Source organism: Cydia fagiglandana, chromosome 9, assembly GCF_963556715.1.
Source record: "Cydia fagiglandana chromosome 9, ilCydFagi1.1, whole genome shotgun sequence".
NCBI lineage: Eukaryota > Metazoa > Arthropoda > Insecta > Lepidoptera > Tortricidae > Cydia > Cydia fagiglandana.
Window position 1 is genome coordinate 5,316,915 of NC_085940.1, and position 20,915 is coordinate 5,337,829.

At 38.9% G+C, this 20,915-nt stretch overlaps 1 protein-coding gene across 1 annotated transcript in view; it reads left to right on the top strand.

Moving 5' to 3' along the window:
* Positions 1–20,915, top strand: part of LOC134667208 (myosin heavy chain, non-muscle) — a 114,309-nt gene that overhangs the window by 53,286 nt on the left and 40,108 nt on the right. The window contains exons 2-4 of the mRNA XM_063524535.1: positions 13,301–13,457; positions 17,627–17,748; positions 20,254–20,277. Coding sequence (XP_063380605.1) covers positions 13,301–13,457; positions 17,627–17,748; positions 20,254–20,277 — 303 coding nt within the window. The remainder of the gene's footprint in view (positions 1–13,300; positions 13,458–17,626; positions 17,749–20,253; positions 20,278–20,915) is intronic.

Here is a 20,915-nt window from a genome sequence, read left to right on the forward strand (position 1 = left end):
CTGTTTCTGTTCTATAAGATCAGAGGGGCTACCGCGAAAACCGAAATTCGCAAATTGCTACGATCTTTCTCTTTTACTCCTATGAAGGCGTAATAAGAGTGACAGAGAAAAATGCCCGCAATTTGCGAACTTCGATTTTCGCGGTTATAGCCCTGATACAAAAAAGCTCTCCGATTATACGCGTGTGCTTACGAGTCCTGGGATCTCGTTACTCAGGTAATACCTATATTCGGCACTGTCAACAGTTAGTAAAATAATTGCATGGATAAAACCCGCAGTGTTGCTGCAGTGATGCCCAAAAAGTCGACTCGCCCGCCCCTGCAAAGAGAATACACAAGTATGAGGCATGGAAGCCGATTAGATCGGCTTGTCTGGGTGTGCTTTAAGCTGATTAAGTATTTAGTTGAGAATGTTGAGATGAACTCTATAATCCCAGCATAGTAATCAAGGTAAGTATTAAGACTTGATGAAGTCAAGAGTTTCTCCTTGCTGTTTGAACGCCTTACTTACATACTTTCTTCTTATCGCGACATCATTACATTACTCGTCATTAGAAGTCAATTTAGAGACCTGTCATATACAATGCACGGCGGGGAGCTTGTTTGATGAGCTCTTTTAGCTATGATATGAATAGTGGCCCGATGGGATTGCAGCATTTCGAAGCTGAAGATGCTCCAAAGGAGGCTTGCTATGCCCCGATGGCAGGGACAGCACCATCATCATCACCATCAACCTCAGAGTCCCACTATCAGCAAGTAGAAAATTTGTCCAATTCTCATGAGGGCAAACCAAATTGCAAGCTAGTTAAATCCGTTGCGCCGGCTTCAAACGAAAATATAAATAAAATACATCTGGAGGACAATAACAATGTGAGCGGAGGCGATACTGATAAGAGGATGACGCAACCGCCACAGGTGATCGACGATGCGTCGATACATACGGGCGCGCAGAACGAGCAGCAAAATAATGTCTCCTTTGCGGACGTTGCTAAGGAAGGCGAATGGAAAACACAAACTAAAAAGCGAAAAAAGAAAACCGGACCGAAAAACAAAGTAAATGATCGTTTTGTTGGCCATAAAGGAGTAGCGGTTACGGGCCCCCAAACGAATTTTAAAGCGGCAGAATCGTGTGTCCCTATTTATATTTATAATGTCGCGAAGGAGGTGTCCGTGTGTGATATTGAAACATACATTGAAAATAAGACTAAGTTAAATGTGGTGATTAAGAAAATGAACATGAAAGCGGAAAAACCCTACAATTCTTTTAAGATCTTCGTACCTACTAGTAAAGCAGAATTATTATTAAATAATGATTTCTGGCCTGAAGGGGTATCCTATCGCCGTTTCATCAACTTTATGAATAAAACAGACTCAGATAAGGCAATAATAAAGTAAATCAATAATGGAAAAAAAAGTAAAACTAGTTACGTTCAACTGTAAAAATGTTAAAAGATCTGTTGACTGTATCAGAAAGTTGTGTAAGTCTGCAGATATAATTGCACTCCAGGAGACTTGGCTTTTAGAAAACGACGTGCCTTTTTTGGGAAGCATTGACGATAATTTTGCGTTTAGCGGTAAGTCAGCAGTGGATACGTCGGCGGGCCTCTTGCGGGGGAGACCGTACGGAGGGGTCGCCCTGCTATGGAGGAAGAAATTATTCCCGACGGTATCAGTAGTGCAGTGTCATAGTGTGCGCTTGACGGCAATTAAGGTAGTGTTACATAATCGTTCGTTACTTGTTTTTTCCGTATACATGCCAATAGATTCAAGCGATAATCTCGTTGAGTTTACGGAATGCATGAGCGAAATAAATGCAATCATCGAGAACCAGAATATCGAGTGTGTGTACATGTTGGGGGACTACAATGCGCACCCAGGTGAGTCATTCTCATATGAACTTGCAAACTTTTGTGCGGAACGGTCGTGGACGTGTATTGATATGGAGTGTTTACCGCCGGACACTTTTACATTTGTGAGCGAAGCGCACGGCTGCCGCCGGTGGCTAGATCACTGTATACTAACAAATGCGGCAAAATTAACGGTTTCAAATGTATCTGTGTTACACGATACTTATTGGTCTGATCACTACCCTGTCCTGTGCGAGTGTGACATAGATTTACTAACACCAAAAATCCTACCGAGGGACACCTTGTGCCAAAATAAAGTAAAGTGGGGTGAACGCGACCAAAATCAGATTGATAGGTATCGTGAATATTGTAATAATAGGTTAAGAGAGCTCGATTTTAACCAATGTTTTTGCGACTGCGCAGATAAATTGTGTACAGATAAGAGTCATTGTTTACTACTGGATGGCATGTACAAGGAAATTATCGATACGCTTTCAATGGGCGCTGTGCTAACGTATGTCAATAAACGTAGTGTAAAAAGAAAAAAATATATAACCGGCTGGAATAGGTACGTGCGAGAGGCGCATGGCGAGGCTCGTTTATGGTTTCAAACTTGGATGCGATATGGCAAACCAAAATCTGGTTTCTTTTATAACCGTATGTGTGAAACCAGAAAAATATTTAAATCAAAACTTAAATGGTGCCAGGATAACGCGGAAAAGATTAAAATGGATATTATTGCGCAACACCATTCAAGTAAAAAGTTTGGCAAGTTCTGGAAAAACACAAACCGATTAAACCATAAGGCGGGTCTCCCTGTGAGCGTGGAGGGGATACATGAGCCCGTTGAAATTGCTAACTTGTTCCAAAGACATTTTAAATTAGAGTCGCCATTGGGCCCTGCGTCGTCGGTGTCCGGGGCTAGTTCGGATGTCCACCTGAAGTGTAGTATCAGCTTTACAGATAGCGATGTGTGGAGTGTTATTAAAGGTTTAGATGGGGGAAAATCCCCAGGGCATGACGATCTTAGCGTCGAACACTTACGACATGCGGGTATCCATCTGCCCAGGTCTCTGGCAATGTTTTACACATTATGTCTGCGTCACTCGTACCTACCGGAAAACCTGATGCGTACGATTGTAGTGCCAATAATTAAAGACAGAACGGGTGATTCCTCTAGCTTATCTAATTACAGACCAATATCGCTAGCCTCTATCATCGCTAAGGTACTGGACGGCCTGATTGATCGGCAAATGGAGAAGCACTTGTCACTTAACGATGCGCAATTTGGGTTCCGACCTGGTTTGTCTACGGAGAGTGCTATCCTTTGCCTTAAACAGACTGTGCAGTATTATACGACCAGAAAAACCCCTGTATTTGCGGCTTTTTTAGACCTCTCTAAAGCATTTGATCTGGTATCGTACGATTTGTTATGGGATAAGTTAAGGAAGGAAACAACCCTGGCTCCTGAATGCATATTGTTATTACAGTACTGGTATAACCACCAAAAAAACCAAGTCAGGTGGGGAAGCGTGGTCTCGGGGGAGTATAGGTTGGGGTGTGGGGTGAGGCAGGGAGGTCTGACCTCTCCCAGACTTTTCAACCTTTACATGAACCAGCTGATTGAGGAGCTTAGTAGCACCAGAGTCGGTTGCCATGTAGGAGGAGTGTGTATAAATAACCTAAGTTACGCTGACGATATGGTGCTGCTAAGCCCTTCAATCAGGGCGCTGCAAAGGCTAATTTCAATATGTCAAGGCTATGCGGAAACGCATGGCCTAAAATACAATGTAAAAAAAAGTGAGCTAATGGTTTTCAAGCCCAGATCTAAAACCTACACCAGTTTGCCGGATGTATCTCTATATGGCACACCTCTGCTTAGGGTAAGTAAATTTAAGTATTTAGGTCATTGGGTTACCGAAGATCTTAGCGATAACTGTGATATAGAGAGGGAACGTAGGTCGCTGGCCGTGCGGTGCAATATGCTTATCCGCAGGTTTGCACGTTGCACACATGCAGTTAAAGTGACGCTTTTCAAAGCTTACTGCCAGTCTTTTTACAGTTGCAGCCTGTGGGGTAGCTATACGCAGCGGGCGTACAGCGACCTACGAGTGCAATACAACAACGCTTTCAGGATGCTGATGGGGCTGCCTCGTCACTGTAGCGCCTCCGGGATGTTTGCGGAGGCGCAAGTCGACGGCTTTGCGGCTATCATGCGGAAGCGGTGCGCCTCTTTACTTAGCCGCTGGCGGGGCAGCGCTAACGGTATCATGATAGCGTTGTTGGATAGGTGGGACTCCCCCCTGCTGCAGCAGTGGTCAAAACTCCACACTGTAGTGAATAAGTAGTTAAGTACTTAGGTTAAGATTACATTGTAATTCTACTAACACTATTTTATAAGTTAATTTTTAAATGTTTGTAACTAACAACTATGGATTTATATCCGAAATAAAATGATTTTATTATTATTATTATTATTATTATTATAAAATGATTTTGTTTAAGAACCTACAGTTTTTACTTGTTACTCAAAACTTTGGACTTTCCGCTCAACGTAAGCCAAAACAAAACAAACTTCGCGAGCGGAAGCTAGTCTTGAAATAAATTCTCGAATGCAACTTAAAGCAACAAGTAAAAACTGTTCGATCTGCTCTGGTATCGCAGCGGATGCGCAGCGATACGCGAAACGAGCCTATATCCTGCGCGTGAGTTCAACGCTCGCGACGCTTTGATAATGAACGAATTATCGCTATGCTAATTGTTTTACAAAAGTAGCGAGAGCGCACCTGAGACTAGTGCTTTTAAGAAAGCAAAATGAACACTTTTTTGCATCCAAGATACTCCCTTGAGGTACTCCCAAAAATCTTTACAACAGTAAGACAGTCTAGAAAAAAAACAGAACAGATTTAGTTTTATATGGCATTTCAATGAAGAATTCTTTAAAGCTACTTGAATATTAACACCCAGAATAGATTATTGGTAATACAAGTGATTATCTTTTATCCATGCCAACAGATCTTCTTGGTATTTTAAGCTTCTACATTTCCATAATTTACATTACAGCTCCTTACTGGTAAATCTTAAACATGTAGTTGACGGATTACATTTTCCTTTTTAGGGTGCGTGGGTGACTGTTTATTGTCAGGCACTACTATAGGTATTTTAAATTTTGAGTCTACTGTTACCAAAACAGGATCTCTTTTAAGGTCAATGGCCAAGAGATTTCCTATTAGCTATTAACCCTTCTCGTAATCTTCAATCAATGGATCCATTTCCATTCTTGCGTATCATTAACCAATCTAATTCCGAGTCACCGTTTACTGGTTTCTGAATTTCTTGCTATACGCAGGTGTATTAAGTTACAGTAATTTTATCAATGAGGGTTCGATTCGGCTATACTGGTGCTTAATGTATCAACGGACAGCTTACGCAACAAAATGTATAACAAAAGCACAACGTATAAACAACACATCGCTGCGTATAGTGCGTATACGCTGCGCTAAGTTCTGCTGACATTATTGGTCCTTTCTGATCAGTATATGAAGCGTCACTAAAATGTACTTTATTCTAAGTAAACGTCGCAAAACTAGGACGACATATTTGCAAATCAGTACAAATGTGTATCTTCATTATTTGTACGGTACCAAACATGTCAACTCTTACGCTAACGATTCTCAGATAGTCATGTGAGTCATAGCTTGTTTTTTAAACCTGAAATTGAACCTTAAAACATTGAAATAAGCAGTAAGATAAGGCTGAGCTAAGTCATGTTAAGGTTATGTGGGTGTATATCACTAGCGGCGCTAACGTACCTTCCTTTGCTCGAAATAAATAAATTATACAAACGAGGTGGTATGTTTTGAATGTAAATGTAGCTCTCTAGCTCTGTTGACCCTTTTGGGAATAGATCTACCATAGTTCAATTCCACTGTCATTTAAACTCATCATCAAATGCAGGGAGGATTTGGGATCCTGATATAAAATGACGTTTATTTTTCCTTCACATGATGTTCTCCTTGGCCTCCCTGTTTTCTATTTTCCTGTTATGCTTTCGTCCTTAGATGATCTCCAAACATTTGGTCATTTTAAAGTTCACCACTACCGCCAAAATTATAACAACATTTTATTTAGTTGTCTATCCAATAATCCTGAGAGTGGGCTTTAGTGATTATTTATTTCCAGTTGTAATTATTGTATTAATGTTAGAATTTTTGATACATCGGAATGGTAGAACGAGCTCTTAAAAGAGTCAAGCTCTTAGAGAGTAACATTCGGATATCTCGAAAAATTCTAACTTTACATTCAATGGGGCAGATTCTGTACTGTAACTTTATCGTATACTGCGTCTCCCACGTAAAATTTCAATCCCTTATTAACCCATAGTTAATAGACATGCTGCAGTAATTAAAGTCGGCCTCGCACGGCCTTGCTTCCAGTTTGAACAGATGCGCGTTACTACGCCGGTGTGGTGTGACTCAGAGTCGAGAATATGTATGGTCGTTACGTATTTGGAATTATCTTTGATCCTACAAGTTTGTATTCAGGCGAGATCACTATTCTAGTTTAAATGCATAGAACTGTTATTAGAATTGTAGATATGCCTAAGACTTATTTGATGTTGCTTTGATGTGACAACTAGTCGGTCTTAATTACAGTGAATTAATTAAAATATCCAATAAATCAAATATTGCAATAAATCAAAACAACAGAATTTGAAATATACTTAATTACAATTACAGTGCTCAAAATGGAAACCAACTATATGTTATGTCAGTTGCGTAAAATAATGGAACTAAATTATGTACAACTAGAAAAACAGCACCTTGTAGTACATTATCATTTCCCATATTAACAAGGCTTTGTGTGAAATATGTAGTTAAAATAACTAGTTCTTCAGGTTTTACGTGGTTCAGTGTTTCGGGATTTATTGAGAACGAGTTTCATTACAGTTTAGAAAAACAGCATTGAAAGGATATTTGTTGTATAATATATCCATTTATCAGCACATTAATCTTGTCATTTTACTTTTTGCACTCCTTATCGCGCTGGTGTCCCCTATATCTTCAATTACCTTGTATTACATCTTATTTATTAGTTCACCAACCTTGTTATTCCAAGAGGCAAAACAGTTTGGATTATGATTTGACGACTAGGTACACTTGTAAATGCTTTTTGTTTCAAGCCATACCTTAAATTCTTCAAGGCTGCGTCTCTTAATGCTTACTCACATTAGGCAAACTAATGATTTCATAGTTTTGCTTGAATTCCTCTGGTTTTTGTGTGGTTTGTTATTTTATGGCGTAGGTGTCTTGTTGCAAATTAGGTACTTACTAAAAGACTGCAACAAATTGCTTATGCTCATCTTCATGTTCTATCAATATCTTTAATTGTTTTTCTTCATATTCTTAAAATATGCTTTTTCCCATTTTTGTGACTTGTTTATCCATTGGGTTTATCATGGAGTATACTTTTAAAGAATAGCTCAGTGAGTAATATTCACTACCAAATTATTAACCAAAACCAGATTTGGTCACAGAATTAGCACCATAAAATCTTCGCAACTATGTCCATAATTTCACGATTCCCGTTGACCATAAAAAACGCTCGTAAAGTGTAGCGGCCATTTTGGCAAACGCTTGGATGGTGAACTCGTGAGTCATCCTACATTACCTTTTCTTTGTGCGCGCGCGCGTCACCACATGACAGTCCGCGGGTACTGATGACTGGGTCATTTGGTTTTTTTACTTTAGAGTTTTACCGGAGCCATATAGTATAGGTACTAACAGAGGTCCACTATCAAACAAAACCAACTATCCTGTTCCTCACTGGCGAACAACACTATGCGATCATGCAAATGTGATCTTCTTTATCAGAACCCAACAAAACGACGACAAATAAAACGTGCATTAGAACGTAAGTGATCGTAAACCCAACGTCAAGATACTAAAGCAGCAAGCCAAATCACAGCTAAACGCTGCTATTTACAGCATAGCTGTATAGCATTCAATCAGTTTATTAGGAGAGCCCTAGTAAGGAGATGCCGAATAAGGAGGCCGCCTCGTGGAAACCGTGCCGCTGCAGTTTTTGTGCTTTGCTATTGCGACACTGATACATTGCTGCGACATATGGCTGGTCGGGGAAGTTTAGTGTTCATGGGCTTTGACACTCTTGCCCAATCGTATTGAAAGGCAACATGAGATCTATTTTCTAAGTCTAAGCCGGCAACACAAGCCAAAACGCAAACAATGTTAACGCTAAAGAAAGATTAGCGAAAATTTAAATGGTAGGATAAATATTTTTGTTTTTAGTTAAGATGCAAGTTATTTATATGTATAAATCCATCTGCCTCACTCATCACGATATTGTGCACATCAGGATCTCTTTTCTTCCTTCTCTACATTTCTACCCAACTTTCCACATCCTTTCTCTACATCTGTTATTTAGCTTTTGAAAAGCAGATGAATCGATAATCTATATGTGTAAATTAAGACGTACCGTCAAGAAGTTTCATTATCATTATATCATTATACTTTATATATGGTCAGTTAATATCAACGATAGTACTAATTTTTTGATCGTATCGTTTAGATTGTACCACTTTATCTACAGTGTTATGTATTAAACTTAACTCAAGCTTAGAAACAGCATCATTAACTATCAGGCATTTAAATGTATCTACCTCCTTAATTAGGTTCACTATTAGCTTAATTGTCTACGTAATTTATTCGAATATTCATCTAGCGCAGCCTTTTGTTTAAATTTGTTACGGTCTATTGCCTACACTTTATCTGTAGGCGTAGCCTTCAGCAATTTAAACGTTTTACGTAGAAATGTGGCTTGTTTCTTTGTTATCCTCTGTTTGATTGTCCATATTTACATAATCGAGCTTTCCGGTTTTGAAGATATCTTGGGTACGAGTATTTGGGTTAAACATTTAGACCTTTGAATTGTTTCCTTTTATGAACTGTTATCTAAATGTTCTTTTCAGCCAATGCGATTAGGTGCCTGTCCGATTTCTAAGATCAAGTTCGCCATAGTATTAGTAATTTAGTATGGCGTTCCTACTTTATCTTAGAAAAGCGGACACTGGACAGGCTATAAAAGGATTAATATCTTTGTGCGAATAGCTAAACAATAAGCGTGTTTACTCGTACACGTCCTCTAGACGCCGGGTCAGATCGCAAATTGATTCGGAGCAATTGCCCCCGATAATGTTATCAAACAGGCGCGCTTTGTAGTCGCCGACCGAGATAACGGATATCTTACGTTACTTTAATAATTATACAGAACGCATATTATGGTCACGGGTATCGCGTGATGGGAACAGGATAAAACTTCTTTCTTTCTATACCGGGTGTGGCCTGTAATAGGAGCAAATAATTAAAACATAGATTGTACTCATCAGACGGTGACACTTTTGGCCATAACTTTAAAAAATTATGAAGTATTTAGACTCCCTATTTTTCATACAAAATAAATATTATCTTTAATGGACGCCATCGCCATGCCATATCATTGTGATTGACGTTGCTTGTCACGCCTTAAACATAACAAAATTCGCAATACATTGCGTCTTAGAATAAACTTTAAAGTGTATTAAAAATCAAACCACAAGTTATTTTTAAAAGTCGCTGAACAAATGTTGATCAGTATGAGGAGTACAGTCTACAGTTACATTTTTTGCTCATGTTACAGCCCACACCCGGTATAGTAGTTTCAGAAAGAGATAATAACTAACGGTTTTTCACGAAAGTGCGAGAAAGCCAATATGGTCGAATTCTCAAACGATGTGTTTGTTGAAAACAGATTTACCTAAGCCTTGGGTCATTTATATGGACTCAGTTAAGACTATTTGTTTTTGTCATTTGAGTGCAAAATGTCGTTTTTAAGTAACATTGAATTGATCTGAGGACTTGTTGGATACTGTATTATTATTAACATCAGTGTAACCTTTTACAACTTTAGTCTAAGAGCGCGCTCTAAGACTCGCTCGAGCGCCTAAACTAACCCGTCCATTATGAACTACTACAACAAATTGATTCGTCCCGATAATAGTTTTACGATCACAGCAATTAGTTCAAAGCAATAATTCTCTATCTAATTGGTTGTTTGCGCATACTTTATTGTCGGCGACGCTCCTTGCTTGACCTGCATACGCATTACTTTATTTATACTGCGTTCTTGGCCCAATCCTGTCTTTACAAATCTTATAATAATGAGTTCCTTGACGATAACTTGACCCCAGAGAAGAGCATTATTTTCCTGTGCCATAGTACGCTCGTGTCAAGAGTTTAGTATTAAACCGTTATACACAACAATGAGACAATCGCTAAGGAAAAACCCAATAACGAAACCGCTTAAGGCATATTCATTCTTAGAAATCAGTGATCGAAATCGGGACCCGAATTCGTGGTGAGGCGAAAGAAGTTATTTGGGAAGATTCATAACTATTTTCATTATTAACAACATACCGATCTGAAGTTTCCTTTCAGCATTGACTATGCCGCAATGAGAGGCGTAGTATTCAAAACTGATATCAAAAAGCCAAAAAAAAAAAAAACACGGTCCGACACAGATAATTTCATAATCATTTAGATTTCCAAATTTGGTTACGATTGGTTAAGTTTTGGAGGAGGAAACAGTCGAGTACGAAACCTCGAATTTAGAGATTTTTACGCAGGATTTTTCGCCTTGTACTTATCGCACTAGTTTTAGGAGCCGCTTCCGTTAGCGAGACGGGTATATTTACCTAAACATTTAAAACTCAGCTCCTGTTTCGTCTTAAGCGAGAAAGGTGTGTCGAATTGTTAGTGGAAGTCTGCAACCGCCCTATCCTAACAACTTCCGATTGCATCGGAAGCACTCATTCCCATGACTCATATTCTCTAACGACATATTGATGTCTCATCAATTATCTCTAGAAAGCATTCCAGTATTACCTAACACTACGGAATCTCGCAGATCTGTGTGAATCACTTCTTACAAGCGGATGGGGAAGTCACTTTCGTCTTCGTTGGTACGTGGTATCGTTGCGATGCTGTTTTTTCCTCCAAGTGTTGGAAATAAAAGTTACTCCTCTAAGGCCCACTTGCACCATTCCACTAACTCAGGGTTAACCGGATAAACCTGGAGTTACCATGGTTACCAGTACAATTTGACACTAAGTTAACGGTTTAACCGCTTAACCTCGGGTTAGTGGGATGGTGCAAGTGGCCCTAAGGCCCACTTGCACCATTTCACTAACCCGGGGTTAAGTGGTTAAACCTAATAACCTAATGTCAAATTGTACTGGTAACCATGGTAACTCCAGGTTTAACCGGTTATCCCCGGGTTAGTAGAATGGTGCAAGTGGGCCTAAGACGTCTTACAACTGGGTTTATTCGTATTCTAAAAGGAGAGATTATCCAGAAACCGCAGAGGATCCTTTCTAAAATTTTCAGTGTATTTTTTTATTCCCTAAAACATTATTACATTAAGTACAACATAAAAATGTTCGATTAATAATGTTACCTATTTTTCACATACACTTAAAATTATGAGATATTTCACACAAGATGATCTCGTAACAAGTTGCAATAAACTGTCCTCAATCATTCTCATCCCGCTCAATCTATTGTCATATGATTGTGGTGATGAAATACCAATAAAGTCAATACGTTCTAAATGCAACTGGAACCCCACGCAATACATTTTATTAAATTGATTTCGAACTCGCGAGCGCGGTCAAATATTAAACCTCGGGAGTAAATTCGACTCTCTCTATGTGAAGTTAGGTACATTTTTAATAAAACTTCAGTAGGCGCCTGAATCTATGAAATAATGTTATTAATTATATTTTAATTGATTGGAATGCTGAAGACAATTTATATTCGATAGTACTTTGGATAGAAGCCGTTTTTGTTTTAGTATGTTTAGTGATGTTGTTCTACTTTAAAACCTTGACAATTGCAATATGTTAATCGGCCAGACCTAATTCAATTAGCCAACATTGGCAGCAAGCTCGGCCAGGGATTAAGATGAGAGACGATCATTTCTATCTAAAGTCTTGTTTAGGTAAAGTCCAAGTCTAATCAAAACACAAAATTAGCAAATGAGGAAAGCCCTTCATTTTAAAGGGACCCACCGATTACCAGTTCGCCGGACGATATCAGCCTGTCAGTTGTTCGGAACTGTCACTATTTGCGTTTAACTGACAGGCTGATATCGTCCGGCGAACTGAATAATTTCGGCCGCCTAAAGGTTCGTTCCTTTAAAACGTTCTTTAGATCTCGTGATAAGTGTACTGTTCCTTTTTTAGTGCGGTGAGCAATAGAGAGTATTCGTATTGCATTGTAAAAAATCCAAAATATTTGTTTATATGGTCATGCAAATAATTATGCTACAGCTACAGTGGAGTAAGTCAAATAAATCAGTCTTTTTCACCTCGTGTCAGATCCGGATCTAGAACTCAGTATTGAAGCTGAGATCATTCGATCATTTGGCTCGCTGATTTGATTTATTGTTGCTCATTGAGTTGGACCAAGGCTGTGTGTTAGTTGTGTTACTGACACTTCACTGATTATGCTAAACAATTCGTACTTAAAACATGTCATATGTATGAGAGGAATATGTTTGAACCCAAGAATGTTCTCTTAAAACTTTTCCAAGCACACTGAATACTATAGCAAGGGAGGGGTGGTGTAGATATTTGGGTTTCACATTAAAATGTAACTAGAAATTAATAATGGTCCCACCGGATGGGAAGCGATAATTGTTCCAAAAAGGTGGTTAATTGTTTTAGTTGTATTTGTTTCCTATGCTATATCTTTCTCGTAGTTCTAGAGGGCATTGAAACGAATTGCAATTAGTATTCGTACCTATGTGCATAATTAGTAATTAACAACACCATACTATCTGACCGAGGTACAAATTGACGACAGAGGTCGTATCGCTAATATCTCATCATTACTTGTTAAGATGATTTTCCAACCCGTGTCTAGTTAGTACGATATTTATTAAATAGTTCAGGGTCTTACAGACTTCGCGTTACCAGAATAGTAGAAGAAGGGCCTTAAATCTAAGATTAGACAGAATCTGCCTACACGATTATTTGTTACTGTGTCTTACTCTTTGATAAGTTTAAAATTATTCCCAATGTATTAAGAGTCATCATCATTCTCGTGTCCTTCTCCCATTCATTAGGGATCCGCACGGCTTGTCTTTTTCTTCCATACCTCTCTGTCGCCCGACATCTCATCATTCACTTGCGTTCGTTTCGTATCATCTCTCACACAGTCCATCCACCTTTTCCTCGGTTTTCCTTTCCTCGTACTTCCCTCCACATTCATTCGTAATACCTTTCTCGTCACATGACTTTCATCCCTCGATTTGCCATTACTTTTACTGTTATTAGAGTATGTTTATTAAAAATGGATAAAAATATTAAAGATTCTAACCTAAAAATGTCTTCCGCAGACATACTCCGGCCTCTTCTGCGTGGTGGTCAACCCATACAAGAAGCTGCCCATCTACACGGAGAAGATCATGGAGAGGTACAAAGGCATAAAGAGGCACGAGGTACCGCCACACGTGTTCGCCATCACCGACACAGCATACCGCTCTATGTTACAAGGTCAGTATCCTCTTCTTCTTTCTCGCGTTATCCCGGAATTTTGCCACGGCTCATGGGAGCCTGGGATCCGCTTGACAACTACTCCCAAGAATTGATGTAGTCACTGGTTTTTACGAAAGCGACTGCCATCTGACCTTCCAACCCAGAGGGGAAACTAGGCACGCTCTTCCCGCTAGGCCACCAGCGCTTTTACAAGGCCGTTCCTCAAGTTTAATAGTTTTAGTACTTATGAGACACCCACCGTGTACAGTTCCCATCAGATTAGAGCGGTCGAGGTGCTCAAAAAACATGAACACGCACTCTAGCGCCTTGAAAATAGAGACGTGTTCAGAAATTTGTGAGCTCCTTGGCCGCTGCGATATATCTGATGGCGACTGTAAGATGGGGAGATAGAATGCCACGATGTAGAGTCTGTGCAGAAAGAGAAGGGTCGTAGAATGTATTAGTTCCCATACATTCCACGAGTATTCTTTTTCCGCACAGACTCTATCGCCATCAATGACACAGCCTGGTGCTTAAAAATGACATTCGAAGGTTGGCTGCAGCTGCATTACCTACTATTCAGTCAATTTCTTTGATAAAATGAGTGGCGGATTGAACGTCATAATCGCGGCAGTGGCAGTGCCTATAATGCATCCATTTTATCAAGGAAATTGACAGATATAGCGGCGGCATCAAGACCGCAGCAGTAATGTCGCAACAGCTCCAGTTGATATCCAAACGTCACCGCCTTAAGTCGCCTCAATGCTCTATATTAATGGAAAATGGAGGCCAGTGAAACAGTACCTAAAATGCACCTAATGTTTTAATATTGTTGGAAGTAGACAAGTAGATAGCTCAAATAATGGACGCAAGCTAATTAATTATTTTATAAAATCTTGATGCGAGCTCGATACTAGGTTGTCAGTGACTATATTGACCTCCACCGTATACAGAGCTAGGCTACATAGTCGTGGCTCCTTGTAAATCACACCCAATGGGTTTTCGCCGACCAGAAGCCGATTCAGTTTAACGAGACATGCTCCTGTATTGTTCAACATCAACACCACCTTCTGACTTGTATGCACGTTCAAATACCGCTCAGACGTTTAGCGCATTCCTCTTGAATCACGAACTAACCACAAAGCGAGATAGGCGCGCCGTATCGCGCCCATTAGTGAACAATTAGACAAATGGTTCCGTCGGCCTTATCTCCGGCTTCGTAGTGCTGAGCCTGTTTTTTTTTTTTTAAGATTTATGATAGGTCTTTGTGACATGTTATTAGAGTGCTCCTTTACCTCGACCGAAATTGACCAAGGCATAACCATAGTTTTTACATATGTTAAATCACCTAGAGAACTTGTTGTAACTAGAGATGCACCAAATATCCGGTTACTATCCGGTATCCGGCCTATCCGGCCATTATTTTACTATCCGGCCGGATACCGGATAGTGACCTGCTATCCGGCCGGATACCGGATAGTAACACTGCTTGATTTCGGAGTAAACAAATTGGATTTAAGAAACAGACATGGTCATAATCGTACGTGTTTATTATTTTAAAACAATTTAATCATTCCACTGACTTGCACGCGCACTCATTTCGAACCTAGAAATGAGTCCGCGCGAACGTTTACTAGGTAACAGGTCAAACCTGCAGAATGCGCACCTGAAAAACCGAAATGTAGGTATAGTTCCGCCGGCCGAATATCCGGCGGCCGGATACCGGATATTCGGCCAGTGTCCAGGCCGGATATCCGGTATCCGGTATCCGGCCAAACAACTATCCGTTGCATCTCTAGTTGTAACCGTTGAGGTGGTAAAAAACACCTGAGCTCAAAATTAAAAAAAAATATGTATTCATGTTCCAAATAAACGAGACGACAAAATACGTAAAAAGTAAATCAAAATTGAATATTAGAAGGTCGAACCTGACGTTTTTAATCCTTTCTAAACTAGCATACCCAGTAGAAAATGAACTAGTAAATTGTCCCCAACAATATTTATTTTTTCAACAACGTCACTTATACAGAAACTGTCGATAATCATAACTATCTCTCGCTTCACCTCTGATATCCCTTTCACATTCTTCTAGCGAATTTAACCCTTTGAACCTACGACATTCGATCGCGTCACTCGCTAAGTACTAGTTCTATTCCCACATAACTTAAATATACAATCAAGCATTTGCCTCTAACTAACCAGCACACGTATGACCTCGAGATCCAATACAGCTATAGGGACGTTGAGGTCCCAGTTTACATTGGTTCTTCTGAATGAAACGCTCGCTTGTATAAGAGAAAGAACCTAGGTCCGACAGGAAACGCCCACGGTGTTTGCGTTTCGTAATGATAGTAAACAAAGGTGAGGATGAGCCGGTTCCGTGCCAACCCATTGTTTAGGATCGATTCATAAGGCTGTTCAGTTGACAAAGACGGCAACGAGTGAGACAATAAACTGAATGATTACAGGTATATTAATTACATTCCGTTATTTTCGCCACGGAATTGAGACGAAGGTCTCATGCTGGTACAAAGAAATACTCTATACTGTACATGGGTGGACTTTATTACAAAACCCATAAGGTCCACCGATGGACAGTTAACAGTGTGGGCGATGGTACGTATGGCTGTATTTGGCCAAATACTTGAGTGTTGCATCTCATTAGTTGTTTTGCACAGCCAAATGTGGCGCCAGCATCAAGTTTAAGTCAGTGTGGAACCGTTGCATGGTGTGCCAAGGTTCTCTTCGTCCATATTTCCCTTTAGCATAAAATGGTCAGATCACTCAGATCAGATGTGATCGCAAACGTACTTGTTTGGCATTACCTTTGACTCAAGCTTAGGCAACTGACCGTAATGTAAAGATAAAGTGGAGGACATAGGGCGCAAGGTTAAATTCCCTGACTCTAATCCTTGATGGATCAGTTTTCAGTCACTCACCAAGTCATACTAGAAACGCTCACGATGTTTCATAATGATAGTAAACAAAGGCGAAGATACGCTGCGGTTCCGTATGCAAATGCATTGTTTAGGTTGTTATGAGTTAGATGCGTTGACTCACGACTTGCCTGCTGGACAAAGATAATACATATCATGGCATACTTATAAACCCTTCATGGCGTATAATCCGTACGTCTTGGAAATTTTGAGTGTGCCTACAAAAAACTAAACGTATTAAGTCTTGAATCCAAATTCTTATTTGGACGGAAAGTTACCAAATTATTAACCAACAGTTAGAGATGAGAGATGTGGGACAGATGTTCTCGGGTCAAATAGTTTGTTTACTATAAGAATGTAAATGTAGTCGTTATTAAAGGGATTACGGGATCGTAATCGCGGCTTACTACAATGTCATAATTAAACAACAATGTGACGTTAATTAGGTGTCGTTAAAAGATGACCCGGTGACATTTAGATACGCATCTTTTACGGAGTTGAAGTAAACTTTGTTGAAGATCTTTCTCACGTCAATCATCTTACTTGATTTGATATGATCAGTAGAAGAAAACATGCCAGGCACTGACAAGCTGTTGTTTGTAAAAGAAAATAGGAAGCCAATTTGCCGAAGCTTCCTTAAAATTTTTGATAGTCAGTACTAGATATTTTAAATACTCGTGACTAACCCATTCGATCCATAATGTATTATTCATAGAATAGACACACTAATGGCTAGTTGCACCGACCACCACTGATGGACTGATGGACGTCACTCAGCGAAGAACTATTGAATTTCCCATACAATAACATTTTCCGAACGTTTTAGTGGTGATCAGACAGTTCGGTGTAACCGACCCTAAATAACAACACCCAGATCGATTTGTGATCTTTCGTTTTGATTTTCTATCGAACGAACTTTTATGTATTCGTGTATCAATTTAGTTCTGTTGCTAATTTAGAAATTCAAGTAGGTATTTAAATGCATTTGAAGTTTTACGTGTATATTTTTTTCTGTGGGGCAAAATCACTTCAGAGTAGGAGCCCGAAAACTCAAATCGGTGATCTGGCTGACTCTGCCGACGATGGCGGAATGAACTGGACTCCTTCTTTAAGTAGTGGCCGGAATAGCACTGTCAGTGTTCTGTTCAGAACAGTGATTTGTGGAGTAATTGGGGAGAGGCCTTTGCCCAGCAGTGGAACACGACAGGCTCCAAATAATAAATAATAATAATAATTTTTCCGGTATTTCAGATCGCGAAGACCAGTCCATCCTCTGCACAGGAGAATCGGGCGCCGGAAAGACAGAAAACACGAAAAAAGTCATACAGTACCTAGCATACGTCGCTGCCTCAAAACCTAAAGGATCTGGAGCGGTAAGAGTGTTTCTATAACTTTCTTAACTTATCCTTAAGAATCAAATATTAACTGTTTGTCATATCTTTTTTTACATTGAAGCCTATATCGGCTTTTCAGAGCTTTAAATCACGCGAGTATTTTGGACAATGCAATCTGTATTTGTCTATTGACTTAGTATATCCCAAGTATTGGTTTAAGTACATATTTAATAGAAAATTCCGTCATCAATTTGACCCATGTTCATATTTGTCAACATTGCAGTGTAAACTGATTTGATGACTTCACTGCAATCAGATAACAATATCTAAAACTCTGTATGCGGTGTAAACGTAAACCTATTTCTTGTAACGCAGCGAAACAGATTTTATATTTTTGGCACGATAAAACGCCGGGTGAAAATGGAGACTAAATAATAAATATGTATTACCATAAGTGTGATCACCAAATTACACGGCAGGTTATTGAAGAGTTTTCATGAAAGCTTACCATTATCTGGCTTCGCTGAACTTCAAATTTGAACCTACTGCCATTCACGTAGGGCACATTTTAGACCTTGATCGACTAACTAGTGCGACTATCTTGAGAGTTTTACACTTGCTTCGAAATTTTATTGCATTCCGATTGGTTTACATTAAATTGTACTAATTGGACTATTCGTACTCGATTTCACACCTCAAGAGATAAATCCCATATAAGGTTTAATAAGACAAGGATCGATTGAGTGTACAGACTCGTAAATATATCCCAGTAATATATACGACACTTTCAAAAAGACATATCACGTTACGCTTTCTATAGCATTTTCGACCTTGTCTCTCAGTACACAAGGTACAATTTAAAAGGTGATGTAAAAGGGAGTTGAATCTTGTACGTCACTTTAAGATGTACGTCACATATCGTTCGCAAGCTTACATAAGGCTGGTCTTGCCATGTTCGTTAAATGCCTTTTTGGTACAGTCAGGTGCGATTTATGGTAATCTGACATTGCTTCACGTTTCAACTTATTTAATTTTTTAAGGTATCGTTTCAGTAGATAATAAAATTAAATAATATATCTAAATAGGTTCGAATAATGTTTCGTAACGTATACGAATGTGTTATGACTGTAAATATGGCCATACAAGGAACATTTATGACCAACGAATACTTATTTGCAATTTTACCCAGATCAGAAGCTTTAAAAACGTCTACAACATTGTATCGACCGATATAAAGTTTTGGCTATCAGCATAAAAAATATTGTCAAGTATATTTTACGCTTAAATTTACCAACAAAATGTCGTATAATTTGTAAGAAATGCACCGATTATGGTATGCACGATTATTTACAATGTCGCCTTTGGGTCAGCTACAGAGTGGCATATTTCGTCGAGTCTGGCTGCTAATTGGTATTATGAATATGAGTAACATATCGTGTCATTATTATAATTAAAATGGTGGTCGTTGTAATGCGGAAAATATGGAGAATATATTTATACACGTACCTACACAATAACATCGTGTGCTTAAATTCAAATAATTTACTACATGCTGGGGGCATCGGCCTTGATAGGACAGGAAAAGGCCCTGCAGTTGTCATTTTTATTGATGAATTAAGAATATATATGATAGAGTTGCAAGCGCCCATAGGCTGCGGTGGCTGCGTAACATCAGGAGGTTTGTTTACCACCATCGTGGTATAAGAAAAAAAAAAGATACAAACCTAGCCATCGACTCTTTTTGTATAGATTATTAAAATAACATTAAGCTTTAGGTTATTTTGATAAACATTTTATTTTGCTCAAGCGCTCACAAATTTACTGGTTCGACTACCGCGTGAGGGTAAGAGGTTTAAGTGACAGCTAGCGCCAAACATAAAGCTATTTTGTACTCTAAATATATTCTCATAAGGTCGAATATGTGTAAGCTCTAAAGATATACGCTGAGTACATGATACTGTAGAAGTAAATTTTCGCTATTTCCTTGCTATAAAAGATTTGTCACATCCTGGTACAAAAGAGTGTATATTTTAGCACACCTGCATGTCGGAGGTGGCTTGTGAACTCGCTGTATAGCACCTTTTATACATAATTACAGAAAATTCTCGCATATGGACACAAGACTAAGAACCTTCCCTGACTTTGCGTTTCTGCTTCAGATAATACTGACTGATATCACACAGATTTCTTACAAGTCAGGACAGAGCCTTACAGTCTGTCTTCAAAACGACATATCTTATTAAAATGTATGACTACGGTCAAGCCACAAATTGCAAGAATTTTCTTTTTCTCTACTTATTCATGGTTGTTACTATGTACAGATATAATTCAAAAGTAGTTTTTGATGTTTTTGGTAATGATTTTCCATCCCTAATTTAGATTTTTGTTTCCTTGTACTATTTTCCTTACTTCCGACGTAAAAAAAGTTTATTTGCTAGGTACCTAGCAACAACCATTATAGTTTAAGTCTGTTTGTACTGTACTTCTGAACATGCACTGATGTATATTTTTCTCTCCCCTCCCCGATGCCTGGAACTACTGCAGGGACCCTCACCACAGTTGATAATAGTAAGTCCAATGAGGAAATTCCAACTTATACCATCGCCACATACGCTTGGGATTATATGGATGTGTAACTCAATTTTTTTTCATAAGTGAAAAGCTACGCTAAATCTGTATGCCAAAATAGTCCTGGAATGGCCACTTAGAAAAAATAAGTCTTCTCATAGATCAGAACCCAGAAGCTTTCAGTATGACTCACGTACATTGGTGATACAAAATTAGCGTAGACAGGACACCAACTTCAGTTTTTTCCATCTATTTTGTATTGCGTTGTGTATCCTATGTGTAACATTTATGTATATAATTGTTACACGTAATACATATATGTATTTTATGGGTTTTGGGACCTTGTATCATTCCGAATTCATAATGACTTAGTTCATGTAAGTGTATATTTGTGTGTCGAATGGGTTAGTCATTAGCGCCCGGGTACCCGTTTAACATACTGTTAATTATACCGAAACGAGTACTGTGGGCGCTAATGAAGTAACTTTTGGACTTGCTTGATAATTTCTAATTTCACATATTTTGCTTATTTCATTGTCCTACTAGAACAACATATTTTTGAATAGGTACTTTTTCAGATATTTTTTAAATACAGTATAATTTTTTACTGTACTAAAAATAATTAAAAATCCACTCTA